At 65.1% G+C, this 21,567-nt stretch overlaps 2 protein-coding genes across 4 annotated transcripts; one reads left to right on the top strand and one right to left on the bottom strand.

Annotated features, from left to right (window-relative positions):
* Window positions 1-447: 447 nt before the first annotated feature.
* On the bottom strand, window positions 448-17,570 carry IDUA (alpha-L-iduronidase). Of its 2 annotated transcripts, XM_036326418.1 has the most exons (14): window positions 17,287-17,568; window positions 16,367-16,507; window positions 4,999-5,084; window positions 4,717-4,824; window positions 4,149-4,244; window positions 3,832-4,034; window positions 3,568-3,747; window positions 3,270-3,486; window positions 2,813-3,025; window positions 2,568-2,689; window positions 2,346-2,471; window positions 2,176-2,252; window positions 1,712-1,812; window positions 448-1,567 (listed from the first exon to the last, which is right to left on the bottom strand). In XM_036326418.1, the coding sequence occupies exons 1-14, from the start codon at window positions 17,457-17,459 to the stop codon at window positions 1,461-1,463; spliced, it is 1,950 nt and encodes a 649-aa protein (XP_036182311.1). In that variant the 5' UTR covers window positions 17,460-17,568; the 3' UTR covers window positions 448-1,460. The 2 variants fall into 2 exon arrangements, with proteins under 2 accessions (XP_036182311.1, XP_036182320.1); XM_036326427.1 differs by lacking the exon at window positions 3,568-3,747 and having other exon boundaries at window positions 17,287-17,570.
* On the top strand, window positions 8,557-15,293 carry SLC26A1 (solute carrier family 26 member 1). 2 transcript variants are annotated; one of them, XM_036326405.1, is made up of 3 exons: window positions 8,557-8,856; window positions 12,628-13,237; window positions 13,740-15,293. In XM_036326405.1, the coding sequence occupies exons 2-3, from the start codon at window positions 12,650-12,652 to the stop codon at window positions 15,270-15,272; spliced, it is 2,121 nt and encodes a 706-aa protein (XP_036182298.1). In that variant the 5' UTR covers window positions 8,557-8,856; window positions 12,628-12,649; the 3' UTR covers window positions 15,273-15,293. The 2 variants fall into 2 exon arrangements, with proteins under 2 accessions (XP_036182298.1, XP_036182290.1); XM_036326397.1 differs by lacking the exon at window positions 8,557-8,856 and adding an exon at window positions 11,833-11,924.
* Window positions 17,571-21,567: the final 3,997 nt, after the last annotated feature.

Raw genomic sequence — 21,567 nt, 5'->3', positions numbered from 1 at the left:
AGACAGCCACGGAGATGGCACCGTCTGCGAGCGGAGGAGGGGCCTGTCTGCTCACCCGGGGGCTCAGGCTTTCTGCCCCCGGGACTGTGAGAAGATCCATTTCTGCTGTCTGAGCTGCCCGGACGGTAGTGTTTTGTTATGGCCGCCCGAGCTGACTCAGACAGGGCTTTGTTATGGGGTAGGAACCCTGTGCGGTCACAGTGGTCAGTGGGCAGTGGTGTCCCACAAAGACACAAGGCCCCCAGGCCCCAAGCGCTCAGGCATCCACTTGGGGAAAGGGACATGGGGACAGGTGCTGGCTCTGGGGTTCAAATGGACATACGACCAAGCTGGTATCTCCCCCCCATGACAAGGAGTTGGTGGCCCATGAACGTTTCTTTTTTAAAAATATATTTTTATTGTTATCAGAGAGGATGGGAGAGGGAGAGAGAAACACCAATGAGAGAGTATCATTGACTGGCTGCCTCCTGCACGTCCCACACTGGGGATGGAGCCTGCAACCCAGGCCTGTGCCCTGAGCGGGAATCGAACTGCGACCTCCTGGTTCATAGGTCGATGCTCAACCGAGCCACGCAGGCCCTGCTGAACTTTTCATATAGACACTGGATGGGCAGCCTGGGGGTGGACGGGGCCTTGTCTTCCGTCTGCCCTTCCAGACCCATCCCCTCCCAATCTGAGCGCAGGGCAGCCCAGAGGGCGGTGGGTAGGAGGGGGATCCGGCCTCCACACCCCCCACACCACCCACAGGGACCCCAGGCCCAAGGTCTCTGCTCCTGCCCGAGTGAGCTCTCCACACCTCTCTGGTCTGCAGTCAGTGGTCCCTCACCTGCTCTGTCTGCCGGGAGCAGTGGGCTGGAGGGCTGGGTTCTGTACCGCCCCTGTGGCAGCCCTGCCCCTGCCCACAGCTCTATAGATGTCCCCAAATTGTCTTCAACTGAGCTCACCATCAGTCTCCCTCCGGGCCCAGATAAGGAGCCAGGATGTCCGTGGGAGCGGGCACAGCCCACTGGCGGCCTTTTCTGCTGCTGGCCAGTCTGTGCCAGGCAGCCCGGAGCCCAGCCTGCCCCCACCTGGCAGGTGCAGGGAGAGCCCAGATGGGCCTCAGGAAGTGGGTCCCCCCTTTGGGCAGAAGGTGGGATGGGGTGCCACCAGAGACCCCAGCTGGGCAGGGGACCACCTGATGGCAGCTGTGCCTTGGCCCCTCCGCCTGCTTCCCACCCTGGCACCCATGGGGAGCGGGGAGGCGAGAGGGGGATGGTCTGAGTGGGAGGGAAGCAGGGAGACTTGCTCCAGCCAGTGTCGGTCCACGAAGGTCAACTCCAAGGCCCAGGTGTGGAAGGCACTTTAAGGGGGTGAGTGACCAGGCGGGAGGAGAGAGCAGATCTGACAACCGGCGGACAGCTGGTGCTGGTCCAGCCCACCGGTCAGCACAGGCGCAAAGGCACTGGACAGCAGGGCCCTCACGGGGCAGAGGCCTCCAGGTACTGCACTGGGTTCGAGAAGGGGCCTGGCCGGGCCCAGTAGTCCACCGCTCGAACCCGGTAGGAGCCAGAGACAATGGCTGTGTCTGGGGACACAAAGGTACATGCGTGTTCTGGAGCACATGACCGCCTGAACCCACATCAAATTCCAGGCGCCCCCTGACCGCAGGCTTCGCAAGGCCCCACCCCACGGGCACCGTGCGGAGCCCCAGGAGCTGTGGCGGACGCACCTGGGCTGAACACAAAGAGGTTAAAAGTGGACGGCTTCCGGGTGACTGGCGCGAACACCTGGCCATCCGGGGAGAACTGGACCTCGTATGTCCACAGGCACCTGGGAGGTCAGCCGGGACCAGGGCTGGGGTCCAGGTGGTTGGGGTGCAGGCCCCCCAGAGCCTAGTCCCTCCAGCCTCCTTCCTGGCTCCCCCGGGGCCCTGGGCTCTCTGCCAGCTGTGAGGACAGGCCACACTGGCCGGGGGGAGGGGCTGGAGCCCTCCCCCCACATCAGGCAGAGGTGACGTCATGAACACAGTGGCGGCAGGTGTGTGAGGGGAGGGCGTGGCCTTCCGGGTGGTGAGGGCTACAGCGGAGTGACCACGTGGGCAGTGCAGGCGGCAGGCGCTGGGGGGGCATGTGGTGGGGAAGGATGGGGGGCGCCGGGCAGGGGCTGGGGCACCGAGCGCCCACACTCACGTACTTTGAGCCCATGCGCTCATCCGACCAGACTAACAGCAGCTGCCCACGGGTCAGGGGCAGAGCGCGGAGCCGCGTCACCTGGGAAGAGGGAGGCGGCGTGACGGGGCAGGATGGGCGGGGTGGGGGCGGGAGGGAGGCGGGCGCGGGGGGCGGGGCCGGGCCGCCACTTGCCTGGCCCGGCGGCTCCTCGGGGCGCGCGCACACGTGCACCAGCAGCAGCGACGGCAGCGGGAGCTCGCGGTGCAGCGTCAGGCGGCCGTCGGCGGGGAAAGGGCGCGGCGCGGTGGCCACAGGGTCCTGGGGACCGAGCCGGGTGCTCAGGCCCTGGCCCCGAGGGCAGCCCCGCCGCCCGCCCCCACCTCCCACCTCCCACCCCGCACCCCTCCCGCGGACCTCGGCCCCGCGCAGGCGCCGGAACTGCTCCGGCGACGGGAAGACCGGCTGCCCGAGGCGCTGCCACTCGCCGTGGGGGCTGCAGCGCCGGTTGTCCAGGTAGAGAGTGACGTACACGAGCCCTGCGGAGCCGGACAATGGGGCCCCGCCTCCCGGGCCCGCCCCTCCAGGCCCCGCCCCAGGCCCGTCCAGCTGGGCCACACCCCGCTCCGGGGCCACACCCCGCTCCGGGGCCCCTCGCTCACCCGGGCCCGGGGGCACCCCGTGCAGCCGCAGGGTCACCGCGGCGCTGCGGTTGGCGTGGGCGCGGGTGTCCTCGCTCGCGTAGACCAGGACCGTGGCGCGCCAGGCGTCGGCGGGGCCGGCGGGGCGGTGGGCGCTGGCCAGGACGCCCACCGTGTGGTTGGCGTCCAAAACCGCCCCGGCTTGCGACACTTCGGCCCAGAGCTGCTCGCCGTCTGCGGGGCGCGGGCGGCAGTCACCACACGGGCGTTGCCGTCCCTCCCCCCGCGCAGGGCCTGGCTTCCCTCCATTTGCTCCCCTGCACCGGGGTCCCCCGCCAGCAGGTCCCGGACACACCCACCGCCTCCTCTGCGGCCCACCCAGCAGGGCACGTCCACCGGCTCCCCTGCCTCCTCAGGGCCTGCATGACCGTCCAGCCCAGCCCCGTGGCGAGGCGACCCGGGCCGGGCGGGGGCTCACCCAGCAGGGCCAGCAGCCCCATGGCCGTGAGCACCGGCTTGCGCAGCAGCTGCACGTGGGGCGGGCGCGTGTTGTTGACCTGGAAGCGCGCGGTGAGCGTGCGCTGGGAGAAGGGGTGCGGGTGGTAGCTCAGGAAGGCGTTGTCGTTGCTCAGCAGGGCGTAGCGGACGGAGGCGCTGCCGTTGGCCACCAGCAGGTCCTGGTGCTGCGCGATGACCTGTGGGCACCAGGCGGCTGGGACCCGGGCCGCCGCCCCCCGCCCCGCCAGGGAACCGCGCCCGCCCGGGGCGGGGCCCACCTTCACCACCAGGGCCGCGTAGGTCACGTCGGCCCGCCACGGCTGGGGCAGGGCCCAGCCCACCAGCGGGTCGGCCTCGTCGTTGTAAACGGGGGTGTCAGCGAACTTGGGGAACCGCTGTTGTATCTGCTGCACGACCTCCTTCTCCTGCTCCAGGATGGAGATGGAGCTGCCCGCACCCTGCGGTCACAGCCCGACCTCAGCACGGCCTGCGTCCCGGAGGCCGCCCCACCCCGCCCCGGGGCGCGCAGGGCCCGTGCGCACCTTCCTGTGTAGGGCGATGTAGTCCAGCCGCACGCCCAGCTCCCCGGTGAAGAAGTTGGCTCCGTGGTGGCAGTGCGCCAGGAGGCCCCAGCTCAGCGGGGAGCGCGGCGGCGGGTGGAAGGCGTCCCCAGGGCCGCCCAGGCGCAGAGCCGGGCTGGCCGCGCGCAGCCCCTCGGAGCAGGCGTCGTAGTAGTTGAAGAAGCCTGGGGGGGGGGGGGGGTCAGGATGGGCATCCTCGCACCGGAGGCCCCGTCCCTCACCGCCGCAGGTCCCGGAGCCCCGCCCCCTCCACGCCTAGGTCCCGGGGGCCCGCCCACCTTGCAAAGTCATGGACACGTTGTCGAAGTCCTTGTGGTCCGGCTCATTCCACGTCTCGAAGTTCCACTTGGAAACCTGCTCCAGTCCGTACCTCCCTGCAGAGTGTCCATGCGGTGGCGCGTGGGCCCCTCCCCTGGGGCAGGGCTGCCCAGGGTTGGGGTGTGGGTGTAGGGCTGTCTGACTCCTGCGAGTCTGCCCCCGCCCACCGCCCTGACCTCCCTCCCCATCAAGTTCATGACAGACGCCCGGCCAGTATGGCTCAGTGGTTGAGCATCAGCCTATCAACCAGGAGGTCACAGTTCAATTCCTTGTCAGGGCACGTGCCCCGGTTACAGGCTCCATCCCCAGTGTGGGGCGTGCAGGAGGCAGCTGACCCATGATTCTCTCCATCACTGATATTTCTCTCTCTCTCCCCCCCCCCCCCCACTTTTCTCTCTGAAGTCAATAAAAAAAAAATGTAGAGTTTTTAAAAGTTCACGACAGAGATTGGTGAGAAGGCTGCAGAGGTGCGTGAGGACAGCCAGCCCCGGAGCCCCCGCGTCCTCCAGGTCCCGCTTCCTCACCCACCGATGTACCTCCTGGCCAGGAGGGAGACCAGTTCCTTCCACTCAAACACCTGCCCTTTGTCTTCAAAGTCGGTGAAGTGTCCAGAGGGGCTGCCCATCAGCTCGAAGCCTGCAACACGGGAGGCCCTCTGTCCTGCTGCCCACCTCCCACACAGCCCCATGCTGCCCGGGCCGGCCCCACCATGTGGCGCCAAGGCCAGCCCTGGGGGAGCAACCAGCCAGGACCCAGAGGGGCCAGGTCGCGGGAGAGCGCACTGTGTGGGCAGAGGCCGGCCACACTCACCCGGGAGGAGCTGGTTCTCCCTGAGAAGGTCCAGGTACCCGTCCAGGTGAGTGAAGTTGTAGCTCAGGCCCTGCCCAGCCGACCTGCTGTAAAAGGACACGGAATGTCAGGGCAGGAAGAGGCAGCCGGGGCCGGAACCGAGGCCACATTCACTCGGGTGAAGAATCCACAGGTGCACACAGGACTCAGCTCCAGACTCACGGGCCCCACCCCAGCTGTGGAAGCCTATCCCTCACAGCCTAGTGCGAACTAGTGCCTGTCCTGGAATCCCCACCCCAAGCCATCCGGGCTCTGAACAGCCAGGGTCAGGGGTGGGGCAGGCAGACAAGCCTGAGAAAGATGCAACAGGATAAAGGAGGCAGAACCGGCATCCTGCAGACAGCTGGCCGGGACCAGGGGCTGGCGGACAATGGTCAACTGGACCTGCTCTCCTCTGCCCCCCTGGAGGCCAGCGCCCGGCCCCTCTCCCACGCTCCAAGGGGCAACCTGGGCAGGCAGGAGTAGGGGAAGGCAGCCTCCCCTCCCTGCACGCATCCCAGACGGAGGCCCACTTCCCTCGGGGCTCCCGTTTGGAGAGGACGCAGGCATCGCCAGGCAATGAAACAAAGGAGACGTGCTGGGAGGGGGATGTGCCAGGGAGCCAGGGTCAGGAGGGCGGGCCTTCCAGGCAGCATCCAGGACCCCACGTGATGGGACACACCAGCCATGAGTGCGCAGGGCCAACTGGGACCGTGTGTGGAGTCCGGAGGTGGACACGCACGCGTGGTGACGGAGTGGCAGAAGGGCGTCTAGCGGACCTGGGGCAGCACCAGGGTGTGGGTGTGAGAGATGAGGTCACACGGGGCCTGGTGGCCACAGTGAGGAGGGACCCCGACTCAGGAGGAAGTAGGGAGCCCTATCGGAGACCCGGGCAGAGCAGTGCCAGGACTTCTTGTGTTTGCTTGTCTTTGTTGTTGTTGTTAATCCTCACCTGAGGACATTTTCCCACTGATTTTTAGAGAGAGTGGAAGGGAGAGGGAGAGACAGAAACACCAATATGAGCGAGACACACCGATGGGTTGCCTCCCGCATGACCGACCAGGGCCGGGATCGAGCCTGCAGCCCAGGTGCATGCCTTGGACCGGAATTGAACCCGGGACCCTTCAGTCTGTGGGCTGGTGCTCTTTCCACTGAGCCAAGTCAGCCAGGGCTGGGTTTGCTTGTTTTTAAGACTTTTTTTACAGCAGTTCTAGGTTTACAGCACAATTGAGGGAGGTACAGAATTCTCCCATCCTGCCCCTCACAGCCTCCCGTTATCAGCCTCCCCACAGAGCGGACATTGGTGACGACCGAGACGACATTAGCATGGCATCGCCCGAGTCCTCTGTGCGTTCGGGCCAGTCTTGGTGGTGTGCACCCTGCAGGTTTGGAAAGATGTCCAGTGATCCCTCTCTAGTTAGGGGGTCACACAGAGCAGCCTCAGGGCCCTCGAGCCTCCCCTGCCCCCGCCCTCCACCCCACACCTGACAAGCACATCTTTCCTGTCCTCACAGTCTTGCCTTTGCCGTGTTTTGAAAGGATCCCCCTGGTGCTCACTGGAGCCAGAAGATGGCCCCCAGGGGCAGGTGTGGTGTGCAGACCAGGAGGGCTGAGAGGGAGGGCTGAGGGGGAGGGGGAGAGGGGGTGAGGGGGATGGGTGAGAGGGGTTGAGGGGAGGGCTGAGAGGGAGGGTGAGAGGGGGTGAGGGGAGGGCTGAGAGGGAGGGGGGACCAGCACCTGCTGATGGAGCTGGGTGGTCTAGCACAGCGTTCGCTTCAGCTGGTCAGTGTGGCAGGCAGGGGTGCAGGCGGCAGAGGCAGGCAGGGGTAAGCAGCAGTAAGATAGGCCACAAAGGTGGGCATCCGGGGTGGACCTGGCTTGGGGCTGGGAGGAAGCGGGTGGTCCTTGGTCAGGCTGTGGGCCTGGCAAGCAGGAGGAGGCCCAGGCAGGGGGAGAGCCAGGGGTTTGAGGGCTCCCCTTGAGAGCCTGCCCGGCCCACCCACAGCTGAGGGTGACGGCCAGGCTGGGTGGTACGAGGGTGATGGCAGCGGGTTAGTGGCCTGTGCGCTGTGGAGGAGGAGGGGGGAGTCACATGGGTCAGGCCCGAAACCCTGTCTGTCTGTCTCCGGCCCATTCACAGCCTGGCCAGCCAGCGTTGTCCCACGAACAGGTCAACACCTCTCCCAGGTCCTCTCTTCCCGACCCTCACAGCACCCCATCAAGGCAGAGCCTGGGCCTGACTGCAAAGTCCACCCACATGCACACCCCCCTGCTCCTTCCGGCTCTGGGCCCAGCAGGACAGGCGTGTGCCCAGGACAGGAGTGAGCCCAGCAGGACAGGCATGAGCCCAGCAGGACAGGCGTGTGCCCAGGACAGGCGTGAGCCCAGCAGGACAGGCGTGAGCCCAGCAGGACAGGCATGAGCCCAGCAGGACAGGCGTGTGCCCAGGATAGGCGTGAGCCCAGCAGGACAGGCGTGTGCACAGGACAGGCATGTACACAGGACATGCATGAGCCCAGCAGGACAGGCGTGTGCACAGGACAGGCATGTACACAGGACAGGCATGAGCCCAGCAGGACAGGCGTGTGCACAGGACAGGCATGTACACAGGACAGGCATGAGCCCAGCAGGACAGGCATGTGCACAGGACAGGCATGTGCCCAGCAGGACAGGCGTGTGCACAGGACAGGCGTGTACACAGGACAGGCATGTACACAGGACAGGCATGTGCCCAGCAGGACAGGCATGTGCCCAGGACAGGCATGTACACAGGACAGGCATGAGCCCAGCAGGACAGGCGTGAGCCCACCAGGACAGGCGTGTGCACAGGACAGGCATGTGCCCAGCAGGACAGGCGTGAGCCCACCAGGACAGGCGTGTGCACAGGACAGGCATGTGTCCAGCAGGACAGGCATGAGCCCAGCAGGACAGGCGTGAGCCAGCAGGACAGGCGTGAGCCCAGCAGGACAGGCGTGTGCCCAGCAGGACAGGCGTGTGCACAGGACAGGCGTGTGCACAGACAGGCGTGCGCACAGCAGGACAGGCGTGTGCACAGACAGGTGTGAGCCCAGCAGGACAGGCGTGTGCACAGACAGGCATGCGCACAGCGAGGATACACACCTCCACCCACCTCCCTCCATCCAAAGGTCACAACTGGTACCAGAAGAGAAAACTTAACAAGCACTTGGGTAAAAATTAAATGCACGCAGCAGGTGGGTGCCAAAGTCCCACAGATGTGTGGTGGGGGCGGGGCGGAGAGACAGGGGCAAACAATGGTGACCAAGTGCAACGTGAAGACAGGTCCCTGCACACCCGCCCACACAGCGCTGGGCCCAGCAAGCCTTTCTGAATGTGGTCCCTGCTCTGCCCTGGCCAGTGGGGTGCCCCTGGGGAGCCCCCGGGGCAGAGGTGTGCCCAGCCTGTCACCTGGTGAACTTGAATGTCTGCTGGCCCAGCCAGCCAGTGCACCTGCCCCCGGGGCCAGAACACCCGAAGGCGGGGGCTAGGAACCCTGGAGCAGTCCTTGGTGCCTCCGCCCTTTGGGAGGGAAGCGGTGTGTGCAGTGGTGGCCAGGGGCTGAGCGGTCAGGTGAGCGCACTGCCCCTCCCAGCACTCCCCCTGCAGAGAGGCCTGGCTCACACCCGCGGACTTGGCCACCGACCGAGGCCCCTCCATCCTGATGGCCTGGGCCGGGCGGCACCTGGGTTGAGGCAGTGGCGTCGCCTCCCGCACGTGGCCAGGGCGGCGGCTGCAGCACAAGGGCCTCATTCACAGCGCGCGGCACGGGAACCCCCACCCCAGGGCCTGAGCACGTGGCGGAGGACGGAGCTGCGCCGCCGGGTGAGTGCTCGATGCTGGCGGGAACCAGCCAGTCGCCCGGGCTTGGCAGGGGGGACGCGGGGGACGCGGGGGACGCGGGGGACGCGGAGTGCGCGCGCCCGCGAGGCAGGCGGTGGGATGTGCAGATGGAGACCCAGACCGCCGGCTCCCAGAGCCGGGCATGGCGGAGGTGGGGGTGGGGCGGAGGGGGGATGGCGTGCCGGAGGCGCGGTCTGCCCGCCGGGATAGGGTGGGAAGGTGTCAGGCCACCGGGCGGGAGGCGGGTCTGCTTGGCCTTGGCCTTCCCTCTGGAGCCCGGGAGCTGAGGGCTCGCACTCGCGCTGCGGCGGGGCTTTCAGGAAACTCGGGTCTGTCCTCCGGGCCCTGGAGACTGAACCGGGTCCGGAGGCTTCTCTTTACTTGTACAAATAGTGTTTCCTTCTCAAATAACTGTCCTTAACCATAAAAACCTCGGCTTGAAGACAAATATTAAGGAAATAGCCGCGTGGGTGTGGCAGGGAATGGGCAGGCGGCAGGTGGAAGGCCTTGGAGACCCCAGCCCCCCCCCCCCCCCCCCCCCCCCGCCCTGAGCCAGAAGCCTGCAGCTGGGGGGAGGGGCACGGGGGGCGGGGGTAGAGGGGGCCCAGACACGTGCCCACGTGCCCAGCCAGACCACAGCACAGCACTGTCGCCGAAGGGGATACCAGGCAGAAGGGCAGGCGGAGCTGTGGGTGAGGGTGTGCGACCCAGGGGCCCTGCCCTCTCCAAGGGCAGCTGCGACCTCAGTGAGTTTCTTCACCTGCTCAGCCGGGTGGGAGCTGGGGGGTGTCAGGCCCTGTCCACATCGCCGAGGACAGCCGAGGCCGGGCCCCACACAGCGGACAGGATGGGGTGCTGGTGTGGGTGCACAGAAAACAGCCCCCCTGCAGTACCCCCCTGCCCAGACTCCGCCACAGGTGCTACAAACCAGACAGCCTCCCAGGCCCTGCCCCCTCCTGCGTGGGAGGGGCCCCTCCTACATTAGGTTTCCCCCCAAATAACCTCTCCCTTCCTAAGCCCCCCACATCCTGTCCCAGCACCGATGCTCATCACTCCCAGCCCCATGCACATGTCTGCACCCCGCAACCCTCCATGCCTTTTATATATATATATATATATATATATATATATATATATATATATATATATAGTATTGATAGTATTGATTTCAGAGCAGAAGGGAGAGAGATGGAAACATCAATGATGAGAATCATGGATCCGCTGCCTCCCAACCCGGCATGTGCCCCGACCTGGAAATGAACCGTGACCTCCTGGTTCATAGGTCCACACTCAGGCACCCCCATGCCTTTCGGCTCTGGTGTTCCCCACCCCAGGCAGGGAGCCCAGCCCCCAGGGGCAGCATGGGCTCAGGGCACCTGGGAGTTCCCTCACTGCCCCTTGTCAGGTAGCTGGTTCAGGGTATAATTGTTTTATGACCCCTCAGTAGCTGCGCTCACCCCACCCTCAGAAGTACACCTTATCTGACTCTCCCCACCCAGACTTTGGGCCAGTGAACTAGGCTCCTGGTCCTGGCACACAGCTCCGCAGGGTGAGTGGGTCCCTGGCCAGCCACTCTGGGCACTATTCCCATCTTTGCCCCCAAATGGGGCTCTGGTCTCCCCAGCCAGGCCCAGGGCTTCAGGTCCAGGACCGGTCCCGTAGGCAGGCTTGACGAGGCCCCCAAATGGACTGAGTGAGATGGGGTCCGGAGGGAGCCCCTCAACCTCTCACCGTCCCATCTGGCGGAACAGAGTCCTGCAGGTTGGTTGGCTGCTGCCTCTGGCAGCTCCCGTGGGGATGGGAGGATCAGCTGGCCAGGGCCAGGGCCTCCGGGACAGCAGCCCAGGCCCGCTCAGGCCTCCAGCACCAAAGGGACCACCCCCTCCAGGATGGCGGAGCCCTTGAGGCTTCAGCACCCCGCGGGATCGTCCCCTTCTCACCCACTCCTTTATTTAAAAAATGGGGGGCTGACGTTCTGAGTGACCACTGTAAACACGGCAGCCTGCCCTCAGCGTGTGGTGTGGGGCACAGGCCTCGTGCCAGCCCTGCCTGGCGGGCCCTTCCTCCAGAGGGGAGCGCACACGCAGGAAGCCAGGCGCTGCCACTCACAAAGGGTGGTCGGGCTCGGGGGACAGACTCCGGACCCACACCTGGCTGGTCCCAGAATCTCAGTCAGCACCTGGCAACCCCCTGCCCTTGGCAGCACGCGCGCGCGCGCGCGCGCACACACACACACACACACACACACACACACACACACACAGCAGCCTTTCAAACAAAGACACAGAACAGCCCCGGCTGGTTTTGCTCAGTGGACAGAGCGTCGGCCTGCGGACTGAAGGGTTCCAGGTTCAATTCCGGTCACGGGCACATGCCTGGGTTGCAGGCTCGATCCCCAGTAGGGGGTGTGCAGGAGGCAGCCAGTCGATGATTTTCTTATCATTGATGTTTCTCTCTCTCCCTTCCTCTCTGAAATCAATAAAAATATATTTTAAAAAAACACACAGACAGAAGAGAGAGAGGCCAGGACGCCCTTGCCATGTCCCAGGGTGGACCAAGCCTGTCTCCCATCAGGACAGGGAGGATGTCGGGGATCCCTTCCCTGGTCCCCGCTGGCCCATACCCATTCTTTAGGGTCCCGGGTGCCAGGGCCTCCTCCCAAGCATCCTGCCCAGCCACACGCTGCCCCGGGCGGTGGGTCGCCAACCTGCAGCTGGTCCCCCACCTGCAGCCCGTCCCCCACCTGCAGCCCCCTCCCGGGAGGCTGGAGCCTATCGGAGGCCACACATGTAATTATTCGGGGCCTCTGATTACAGCACAACCCCCCAGGTTGGCCGCTCTGGTCACACGCATCTGGGGTAAGTCTGGGGGAACCCATGACTCAGCAGTCTCTGGGGTAAATAAGTTAATGGCCAGCCCAGCCAACCACCAAGCACTGCCTGCAGTTGGGCTCGGGGTCCAGCTGGCCAGCAGACCCAGCCGGGCCCAGGAGGACAGACAGCCACAGGCCCTCACTACCCACTGAGCCCGACCCGTGAGGGTTCCCTCAGGTAAGAGCCCTGTGGGGCCTGTGTGGACCTGAAGGCTCCCTGGGGAGAGGAAAGGCCAGGCTTCTGTGGGGGACCCTCAAGGCCGGTGGCACTAACCAGTCCCAGGTCCTGTGGTGAGGTCTCTGAAACAGCTTTCCTCCGTCCCCTGAAGGGAAGAACCACGGAAGTCCACAGGAGCTGTGCCCACGCCTCGCACCCTCCACGCCCCGGGCAGTCGAGGCCCCATGTCCTGGCCCAGCTCTCAGTGCTCTCAGCACAGGGGAGTGACCAGGTGTGAGGTCACTGTGAGCGCAGTGTCAGGGGCCCAAGGCTGAGCTGAGCAGCCGGGCCGGCATGCTCGCTGTGCCGAGTGCGGGGACAGGGTTGGGCCAGACGGCAGGCACAGCCCAGCTCGCGTGTTGCACGGTGCACCCGTGTATTTTGAGGCGAAACCAGGAGCGCTGCCTCACACGTGGAAAGAGGGCCCTGCAGTCGGAACGGACAGCAAAGCAGGTGCCAGGGGGCCTGGCAGGAGGCGAGGGCTGCCACTCCCTCCCCGGCCTCCGTCCCCCCAGGGCCACAGGGCAAAGGGGGCTCGGTAGTCTGAAGGGGGCGTAGCGTGAGGGGTGAGGGCAGGGCCTGGGCCTGGATGGGGTGCGGCGGAGCCTGGGTCCGTGACGAACCTCCTACAGCCCCAGGGTTGACACCCACGTCTCCATGGCAGGTTTCCGAGGGCCTCGCTCCCCATGATGGACGTGTCCCCCGAGCAGCAGGGCGGAGCCCCGGTGCTGGTCCGCCGGCGGCCCCCGCCGCCCCCGGGCCTGCGCCGGACGCTGAAGGCCAGGCTGCGGCGAAGCTGCGTGTGCAGCGCGCAGGGGGCGTGGGCGCTGGTGCAGGACCTGTTCCCTGCCACCCGCTGGCTGCGCAGGTACAGCCTGCGGGAAGACCTGGCGGGCGACATCATGTCCGGGCTGGTCATCGGCATCATCCTGGTGCCCCAGGCCATCGCCTACTCGCTGCTGGCCGGGCTGCAGCCCGTCTACAGCCTCTACACGTCCTTCTTCGCCAACCTCATCTACTTCCTCATGGGCACCTCCCGCCACGTCTCTGTGGGCATCTTCAGCCTGCTCTGCCTCATGGTGGGACAGGTGGTGGACCGAGAGCTCCTGCTGGCTGGTTTCGACCCCGCCCAGGATGGCGCCGGGCCCGGGGACAACGGCAGCGCCCTCAACGCCTCAGCGGCCAGCCTGGCACCCGGGCTGCGGGACTGCGGGCGCGACTGCTACGCCATTCGCGTGGCCACTGCCCTCACGCTGATGGCTGGGATTTACCAGGTGAGGAGCCGGCCGCAGGAGTCCCGCCGATCTGCTGGGGGAGCCCCTTTGGGTGCTCACTGTGCCCCGGAAGGGCCAAGCCTGGGGAAGCACAGGGCTGGAGCCTTGAAGGAACAGGATGGGCAGAGGTAGGCCTGAGATGGCGCCCAGGGCAGAGCGCCCGGGCTGAGGGTGCCCAGGGCCCATGGAGCCTGGTGGCCAGCGGCGGCCTGAGCCGGGACAGGTGGCCGGAGTGTGACTAACCCACATGGCCTCCTCAGGCTTCCTGCCCCCGGTGGGGCCCTGGGAGCTCCCTGCCTTCCTGGGGCCCCCCGATACCGCTCTCTCCTGTACCGGCCTGTCCACCGCAGCCCCAAGGCCCCCTCCATTGGCTCTGGGTCTCGGGAGGGGGCAGTGCCGCTGTGGGGCAGGAGGTGCCTTCCCGTGGCTGGCCAGGCCCTCTGCACGGCCACCCCTTTGGCCGCCACGGACAGCCACTGCCCTCACGACCCTCTGCCCACAGGTCCTCCTGGGCGTCCTGCGCCTGGGCTTCGTGTCCGCCTACCTCTCGCAGCCACTGCTTGACGGCTTCGCCATGGGGGCCTCAGTGACCATCCTGACGTCCCAACTGAGGCACCTGCTGGGGGTGCGGGTGCCCCGGCACCAGGGGCTGGGCCTGGTGGTCCGCACGTGGCTGAGCCTGCTGCAGAGCGCCGGGCAGGCCAACCTGTGTGACGTGCTGACCAGCGCCATGTGCCTGGCCGTGCTGCTGGCCGCCAAGGAGCTCTCGGACCGCTGCCGGCACCGCCTGAGGGTGCCGCTGCCCACGGAGCTGCTGGTCATTGTGGCGGCCACGCTTGTGTCCCACTTCGGGCAGCTCCACGCCCGCTTCGGCTCCAGCGTGGCCGGCGACATCCCCACCGGCTTCGTGCCCCCACGGGTGCCGGACCCGGAGCTGATGTGGCGCGTGGCACTGGACGCTGTGCCCCTGGCCCTCGTAGGCTCCGCCTTCTCCGTCTCGCTGGCGGAGATGTTTGCCCGCAGCCACGGCTACTCCGTGCGCGCTGACCAGGAGCTGCTGGCCGTGGGCTGCTGCAACGTGCTGCCCGCCTTCTTCCACTGCTTCACCACCAGCGCCGCCCTGGCCAAGAGCCTGGTGAAGACGGCCACCGGCTGCCGCACGCAGCTGTCCAGCGTGGTCAGCGCCGCCGTGGTGCTGCTGGTGCTGCTGTGGCTGGCGCCGCTGTTCCGGGACCTGCAGCGCTGCGTCCTGGCCTGCGTCATCGTCGTCAGTCTGCGGGGGGCCCTGCGCAAGGCCCGGGACGTCCCGCAGCTGTGGCGGCTCAGCCGGGCCGACGCGCTGGTCTGGGTGGCCACGGCGGCCACCTGCGTGCTGGTCAGCACCGAGGGTGGGCTGCTGGCGGGCCTGCTCCTCTCGCTGCTCAGCCTGGCCGGCCGCACCCAGCGCCCCCGCGCCGCCCTGCTTGCCCGCATCGGGGGCTCCTGCTCCTACGAGGACACGGCGGAGTTCGAAGGCCTGGTCCCTGAGCCCGGGGTGCAGGTGTTCCGCTTCGCAGGGCCACTCTGCTACGCCAACAAGGACTTCTTCCTGAGCTCCCTCTACAGCCTCACGGGGCTGGACGCAGGGCGCGCGGCTGCCGGGAGGGCGGGGCGGGGCCCGGAGCCCCTGGTCAGCGAGGGCGGCCCCGTCCGGGACAAGGACCGGGGCCCGGCGAGCAGCACGGCCGCGCTGGTGCCCGCACCGGCGGCCAGCTTCCACACGGTGGTCATCGACTGCGCCCCGCTGCTGTTCCTGGACGCGGCCGGCCTGGCCACCCTGCGGGACTTGCGAAGAGACTACGGGGCGCTGGGCATCGCCCTGCTGCTGGCCTGCTGCAGCCCCCCGGTGAGGGATGCCCTGCGCAGAGGGGGCTTCCTGGGGCACGGCCAGGAGGGCGCGGGGGAGGAGGCGCAGCTGCTCCACAGCGTGCACGACGCCGTGCAGGCGGCCCGAGCCCGGCACAGGGAGCCAGCGCCCGCCAACTCCTCTCTGTAGCGGAGGCGGCACCGCCCAGACCCAGTCCCAGAGGTGCCACGCCGAAGCCCTCACAGCACCATCCTCACCACCAGTCACCCAGACCGACTCCTCCCGGGCATGGTGCCATGTCCTCCCGAGAGGGACAAGGGAGCCTTTAAAACAGACGCCACCTCTGTGCGAAGCTGGATCCTGGTACTGTGCGTCGCGGGGGCCAGGCTGACACCCGGTGTTACTGTCTTATTTGAACGAGGACCCGAGACAACCCTGTGGCCTGCAAGATGCCAGAAGGACACTGGACCCTGGGCCCCCGCAGCCCCTCCCACCGGTGAGAGCGGGAGCTCTGGCCAGGGCCGGAGCGTCTGTGTCTCTGGCAGCTCCCCCAACACACACACCCAAGTGTCCCTTACACCTGGGCCCAGGCCCCGGCTAGGCCTGCAGGGCCCAAGGCCCTGGTGTGACCAGCGTAACCTCAGTCGGCCCGTGGGCACCACATCCCTGCACAGCCCGACTCACGAACACCCAGCACATGTCTAGCTGGTTAGGCTCAGTGGATAGAGCGTCTGCCTGTGGGCTTGAAAGGTCCCGGGTTTGATTCCGGTCAAAGGCACATGCCTGGGTTGCAGGCTCGATCCCCAGTGGGGGGCGTGCAAGAGGCAGCCAGTCAATGGTTCTCTCTCATCAATGATGTTTCTATCTCTCTCTCCCTCTCCCTTCCTCTCTGAAATCAATAAAAATAAAAATAATAAAAATTAAAAACCTGGCACAGGGTCCAAGTGTGAATACTCGCTGGAGCGGTCTAGCCACAGAGCCAGGGCAGCGGGACCCAGCCCCACTCTGAGCTCCAGGTGACCGGCAGGAAGCCAGCAGTGCCCGTCCCGGACAGCCTAGCACCCACAGCCCCGTGAGCCAGGAGGACGTCCTCCCTCCTCCCATCCCCACAGGACACTTTGCTAGGAAGCTTGGGGACGAGGGCTCCCGGGAGCCAGATTCCCCTCCCCCTGTGCCCCCCAACAGCCGCACTGCACTGTCCTCCATGGACACAGCCTCGGTCCTGTCTCCATACAGTGGACTCTGCCCAGCCGCTCCGGACTGCCCACCCCTCCACCACCCACCTGGCCGTGACGAGCTCCAGCAGCCAGTGGGTCCGGACCTGCTCGATGCCGCCATGAGGGACGGCGCCCACGTAGGCCAGGTTGAGCTGCTGGTCCCAGCTGAGGTCGAACTGGTCAGCCCGGCTGTGTGGCAGTGGGGGGCTGGGGACAGAACAAGGGCGTGGGAGCATTAGTCTCCGCGAGGGAGGCCCACAGACCAGCCTCACAGAACATCGGCACAGACAGAGCCACGGCCAGAGACGGCTCCAGCAGACAGACGGGGAAGTGTCCGCAAGTGAATGACGCTCTCCTTGGTGGGACACAACGACCCCCAAGGCCAGAAATGGTATGCAGTCTTAGGTTTGGGGGTCGGGGGCTCCCGAGGAGAGAGGACTACATTCCCCCCACCCTGCTCCTTGCTGCGGCAGCTGCGGAGCTGAGCTCGAAGCCGGACACAGAGGGGGCTGGGGACCCACAGGGATGGGGACAGGCCCCAGGGCAGGGATGTCCTACATCCCTGGGGCTGCCCCTGGGAGGCTGTGGGTGGCAGAACAGTGTCCTGAGACAAGGCCCTCCCAGGCCTGGCTGCCTCCCATCACCGACTCTGCCATCAGGCAAACTCAGAGCCCGGCCCAGGCCTCCACCACCCGGGTCCTCCCTCAGCTAGAAAACCCCTGAGGCACCCCAAGCCCCATGGAGTGGGGACAGAGGAGACCCCCACTGAGTGAGGGTGGGCCTCAGCGGAAGGAGTGGGCGCCTGGGCGCCTTCCTCACTTGGCAGCGCCTACTGTGTGCTATGGCGCAGGAGCCTGTGTCTCTCCACGCGCGACAAGGGGGTCCCGGAGAGGCGGGAGCCGGGCACGTGCTCAGGATAGAGGAGCGCTCGGCGGGAGGGGCGCAGGGGCCGCCCAGCCCCGTGTCCGTGGCCCCGCGGCGCTCACCAGAAGCCGGTGCTCCTCCAGAAGGGCCGAAGGGGCCGCAGCGCGCGAGCCGCGTCCACGCGCACCAGGTGCGGGGCCTCGGCCAGAACCGCCGGGAGCGCGACCAGGAGCGCGAGCAGCAGCGCCCCGGGCTTCGGGGGGCGCACGGCGGGGGCGGGGGCGAGGGCGCGCATGGCCGGGCGCGGCGCGGGGACACCCGGGCCCCTGCAAGCCCGCGGGGTCCTCTGCGCTCCCGGAGCCGAGATCTGCGCTATGCCCGGCGGTTCCGCCTCCGGGTCGCGGGCCTCCTGACGCCATCGAGGGGCGGACCCTCGCGCCCGGCCGTCGGGGCTGGGGCGGGGCTTCGGGGCGGGGTGCGGGAGGTGGGCGGGGACAGCGCAGAGGGGGCGGGGCGGGTGTGGCTCCGGTGGGCGGGGCCGGGCGACCCCGGGCGGGGTCTCTCTGGGCTCCAGCGCCGCGAGGTTGGATGGCTGTTCCCCTGGAAGGTTCCTCCCCGCCCCCTCTGCCCCGCCCCCCAGGATGACAGTCTAGTCCCCGGCCACGCGCGGAACCCTTGGCAGCCGGGCCTCTGGTCAGCAGCACGAGGGCGAGCCCAGCTCTGTGGCTGCGTCGGAAGCAGCCCCGGGGGCCGGGAGGGGCGGATGGGGCAAGGGCGGCCTGCTGGGGGGCGGAGGGAGAGGGGGCACCGTGGGCGTCTAGGACCAGCGGACGGTTGGATGTGTGGGAGGAGCAGACACGGGTTTGGGGGGCATTTTCTGAAAGTGGGGCTGTTGTAAAGGCACGGGCACCCTCCAGGACAAACTGCCTCTAAGAAGCCAAGTGACATTTCTTTCTTTTTTTTTTAATTTTTAAAATATTTTTTTTATTGATTTCAGAGAGGAAGGGAGAGGGGGGGAGAGAAACATCCGTGATGAGAAGGAATCACTGATCGGCTGCCTCCTGCACGCCCCACACTGGGGACCGAGCCCGCAATCCGGGCCTGTGCCCTGACCTGGAATGGCACTGTGAACTCCTGGTTCCTAGGTGGATGCTCAACCGCTGAGCCGTGCGGGCCGGGCTCAAGTGGCATTTCTAGGAGCAGTGGGGTGACCCGACCTGCGGGTGAGGGGGGGAGTCCCATGGGATGTTCGCACTTTACACTGCACATCCCTAGGGGGGTCATACAGCCTCACACCACCCGGCAGCCAGCCGGCCCCTTCCAGGCAGCGCGGCCCCACCCTGCCGTCCCGCAGGCTGATGACGACCGCATTTTAAGAGATAGGAGCTGATGATTTCCTAAAAGCGATGGATACGTCAGCTGCAGAACCAGGAAGTACTGTGTGGTCGTGGCGATAAAGCAGGAGATGGACAGACAGGGCTGCCGGTGCAGCTGGACAGGAGGCCTGCCCGATGGACAGGAGGCCTGCCACCTGCATCAGGCACAGCCCTGGGTGCTGACACCTCCGGCCTGGAAGGGAGAACCTCCACATCCTAAGAGTAAGTGACTGCAAGCCTGGAATTCGAAATCCAGCAAAAAGAAATGTGCTTAAAAAATGAAGCTCGCCTTGGCCAGTGTGGCTCAGTGGACAGAGTGTCCACCTGCGGACTGAAGGGTCCCGGGTTTGATTCCGGTCAAGGGCATGTACCTCAGTTGCAGGCTCCTCCCCGGCACAGGCCCTGGTGCAGGAGGCACCCAATCGATGTGTTTCTCTCTGTCTCTCCCACTCTCTTCCATTCTCTCTAAAAATCAATGGAAAAATATCCTGGGGTGAGGATTTAAAAAAAAAAAAAAAATGAAGGTCTATGGCTCAAGTAAACTCACAGAAATTCTGTAAAAAAAAAAAAAAAAGGAGAAGAAGAAGGTCCAATAGACATTTTAGAGAAACAAACTCTGAGAACATCTGCCATGAGGAGTCATGAAGGAGACGTGCCCTTCCGGGAAGAGACGGCTACCAGGCCGAGGGGGGGGGGCAGGAGGGAGGGCGCAAGAGGAAGCCTCCCGAGGAGTGGCCTGGACAATGGTGTGGGTGGGGCTTGCGATATACCCAGGGAATTAAAACGTGTGACAGCGACGTGGAGGCTGTGAGGGGAGTGACCGGAGATGGCCCGCCGGCCTGAGTGTGACTCCGGTGAAGGGACTTTGCGGCTGTGATTAAGTTAAGGCTCTCGCACGGGGGATGATCTCAGATTATCCGAGTGGGCTCTAAATGTCATCCTTGCGGGGGAGGGGCAGACTCCAGAGAAGAGGTTTGGCCCAGCCAGCGTGGCTCAGTGGTTGAGCATCGACCTCTGAACCAGGAGGTCACGGTTCAATTCCCGGTCAGGGCACAGGCCTGGGTTGCAGGCTGGACCCCCAGTGTGGGGGGTGCAGGAGGCATCCAATCGATGATTCTCTCTCATCATGGATGTTTCTCTCTCTCTCTCTCTCTCTCTCTCTCTCTCTCTCTCTCTCTCTGAAATCAATAAAGACATATTTTTTAAAATTTTTAAACAGAGATTTGCAGATGGTTCTGAAATGTGTACCTAGGGTTTGTCTTCATCAATAAAGCGAGGCAGCCGCACGGAAATGATTGTCATAAAGGGAGACGCTCGTGCTCACAGGCCCTGGAAACAGGAGGTAGGGCTACGAGTGGAGGGAGGGCGGTGGGCGTGCATTATTCCCCCTTCTCCTGGGAAATGAAGGTCATGTCTCTCTCCGGCTGAAAGGAGAGAAGGGAGCCAGGCAGGGCCCGCGGTCTGGGCAGCCGTCTCCCGGGGATGGCCCCGTCACAGTAGCATCAGGTTTTCCCCTTCTTTCTTCTCTTCAACAAAACACCTATTGTCTTTCTCTTAAACACAGTCTGGCTTGCATCTCCAGACAGGCAGAAACGTTCCCTCCTCCCCACACCGTCTGTCCGCCCGACTCTACTGTATCTGCTGGTTTTCTGTATCCTTGATTCTTGGGGCCTTGGTGCTGGAGAGACTGCCCCAAGCCCATGGCCCACCAGTCCTTGGGGCCGGCTAAGACTCCCCCGTGAACACCTTTGATTGCAAATCAATCCATCCAGAGCCCGCACCCACCAGTTCACCATCGCACCTCAGACACCAAGCCGGGTCCTGGACAGCGAGGCCCTGCCCTCCCTCCCCACGATGCCGCATGGAACTCCCCCTCCCCCTCCTGTGAAAGCCCAACCGGGACTCTGGGCCACCCTCTCTGGGCTCCTGAGTCCGCCTGTGGGCGAACACTGGTGCTTCCCTGTGCGGCCCTGCACGGCACAGTTACCCTCTTCTCCTTTGAAGGCAGCTGCCTCTCCCTGTCACCTACCACATCCGACGGGAACAAGTCCTGGGGACAAATTTTATTCCGTGTGTGTGTGTGTGTGTGTGTGTGTGTGTGTATATATATATATATATATATCCTATCTAATAAAAGACAAAAAGGGTAATTGACCATACCTTCGCTATGCTTCCCATTGGCTAATCAGGGCAATATGCAAATTAACCGCCAACAAAGATGGTGATTAATTTGCATACTAGGCTCTAAGCGGTGGAGCGAAGCTAAACGTACCCCAAGCCTGCCGAGCAGCGAGGCCTCACGGCCACGGGATTGGTGGAGCAGCGAAGCCTGACGGCTGGGGGGAGGGGGCTCTGGCCAGAGCCCAGCCAGAGCGAAGGCCTGGGTCCCGGGTGCCAGAGGAAAACTGGTGCCAGCAGCCAAGGGAAGGGAAGGCCTATTCACGAATCTCTTCGTGCAACAGGCCTCTAGTCTATATATATACATATATGTATGTATATATATATGTATATATTTATGTATATAGACTTCAGAGAGCAGAGAGGAATGGAGAGGGAGAGAGTGCAAGAAACATCAATGATGAGAGAGAATCATGGATCTCCTGCCTCCTGCACGCCCCACACTGGGGATCGAGCCCACACGCAACCCGGGCCTGTGCCCTGACTGGGAATCGAACCATGACCTCCTGGTTCCTAGGTCGACACTCAACCCCTGAGCCACACCAGCAGCCGGGGCTTGGGGACGTTTTGGAACACAGATGCTGTGCTGCTGCTCCAGCGGTGGAGGAGGGGCCACCGGTGTGGGCACGCAGGAGCTGGACGAGGCAGGCAGTGGGCCACTGAGGGACTCGGTCCCACCCACGCCTGACACACACAGAGGCATGTGCTGTCCTGGACCCGGCCCCCGAGTCAGGGCCGTGAGGCGGCGTGGCCCTGGGCCCCTCAGGGACACAGGAGTCCGCACAGTGGCGTGGACTCCCAGGGCCACATCGTTTGTAAAAATTGCTAACCTAAGACACTGTGACCCCC

Source organism: Myotis myotis, unplaced genomic scaffold (genome assembly GCF_014108235.1).
Source record: "Myotis myotis isolate mMyoMyo1 unplaced genomic scaffold, mMyoMyo1.p scaffold_m19_p_1, whole genome shotgun sequence".
In the NCBI taxonomy this organism is placed as follows: Eukaryota; Metazoa; Chordata; class Mammalia; order Chiroptera; family Vespertilionidae; genus Myotis; species Myotis myotis.
This window is presented reverse-complemented; position numbering and strand designations above follow the sequence as displayed.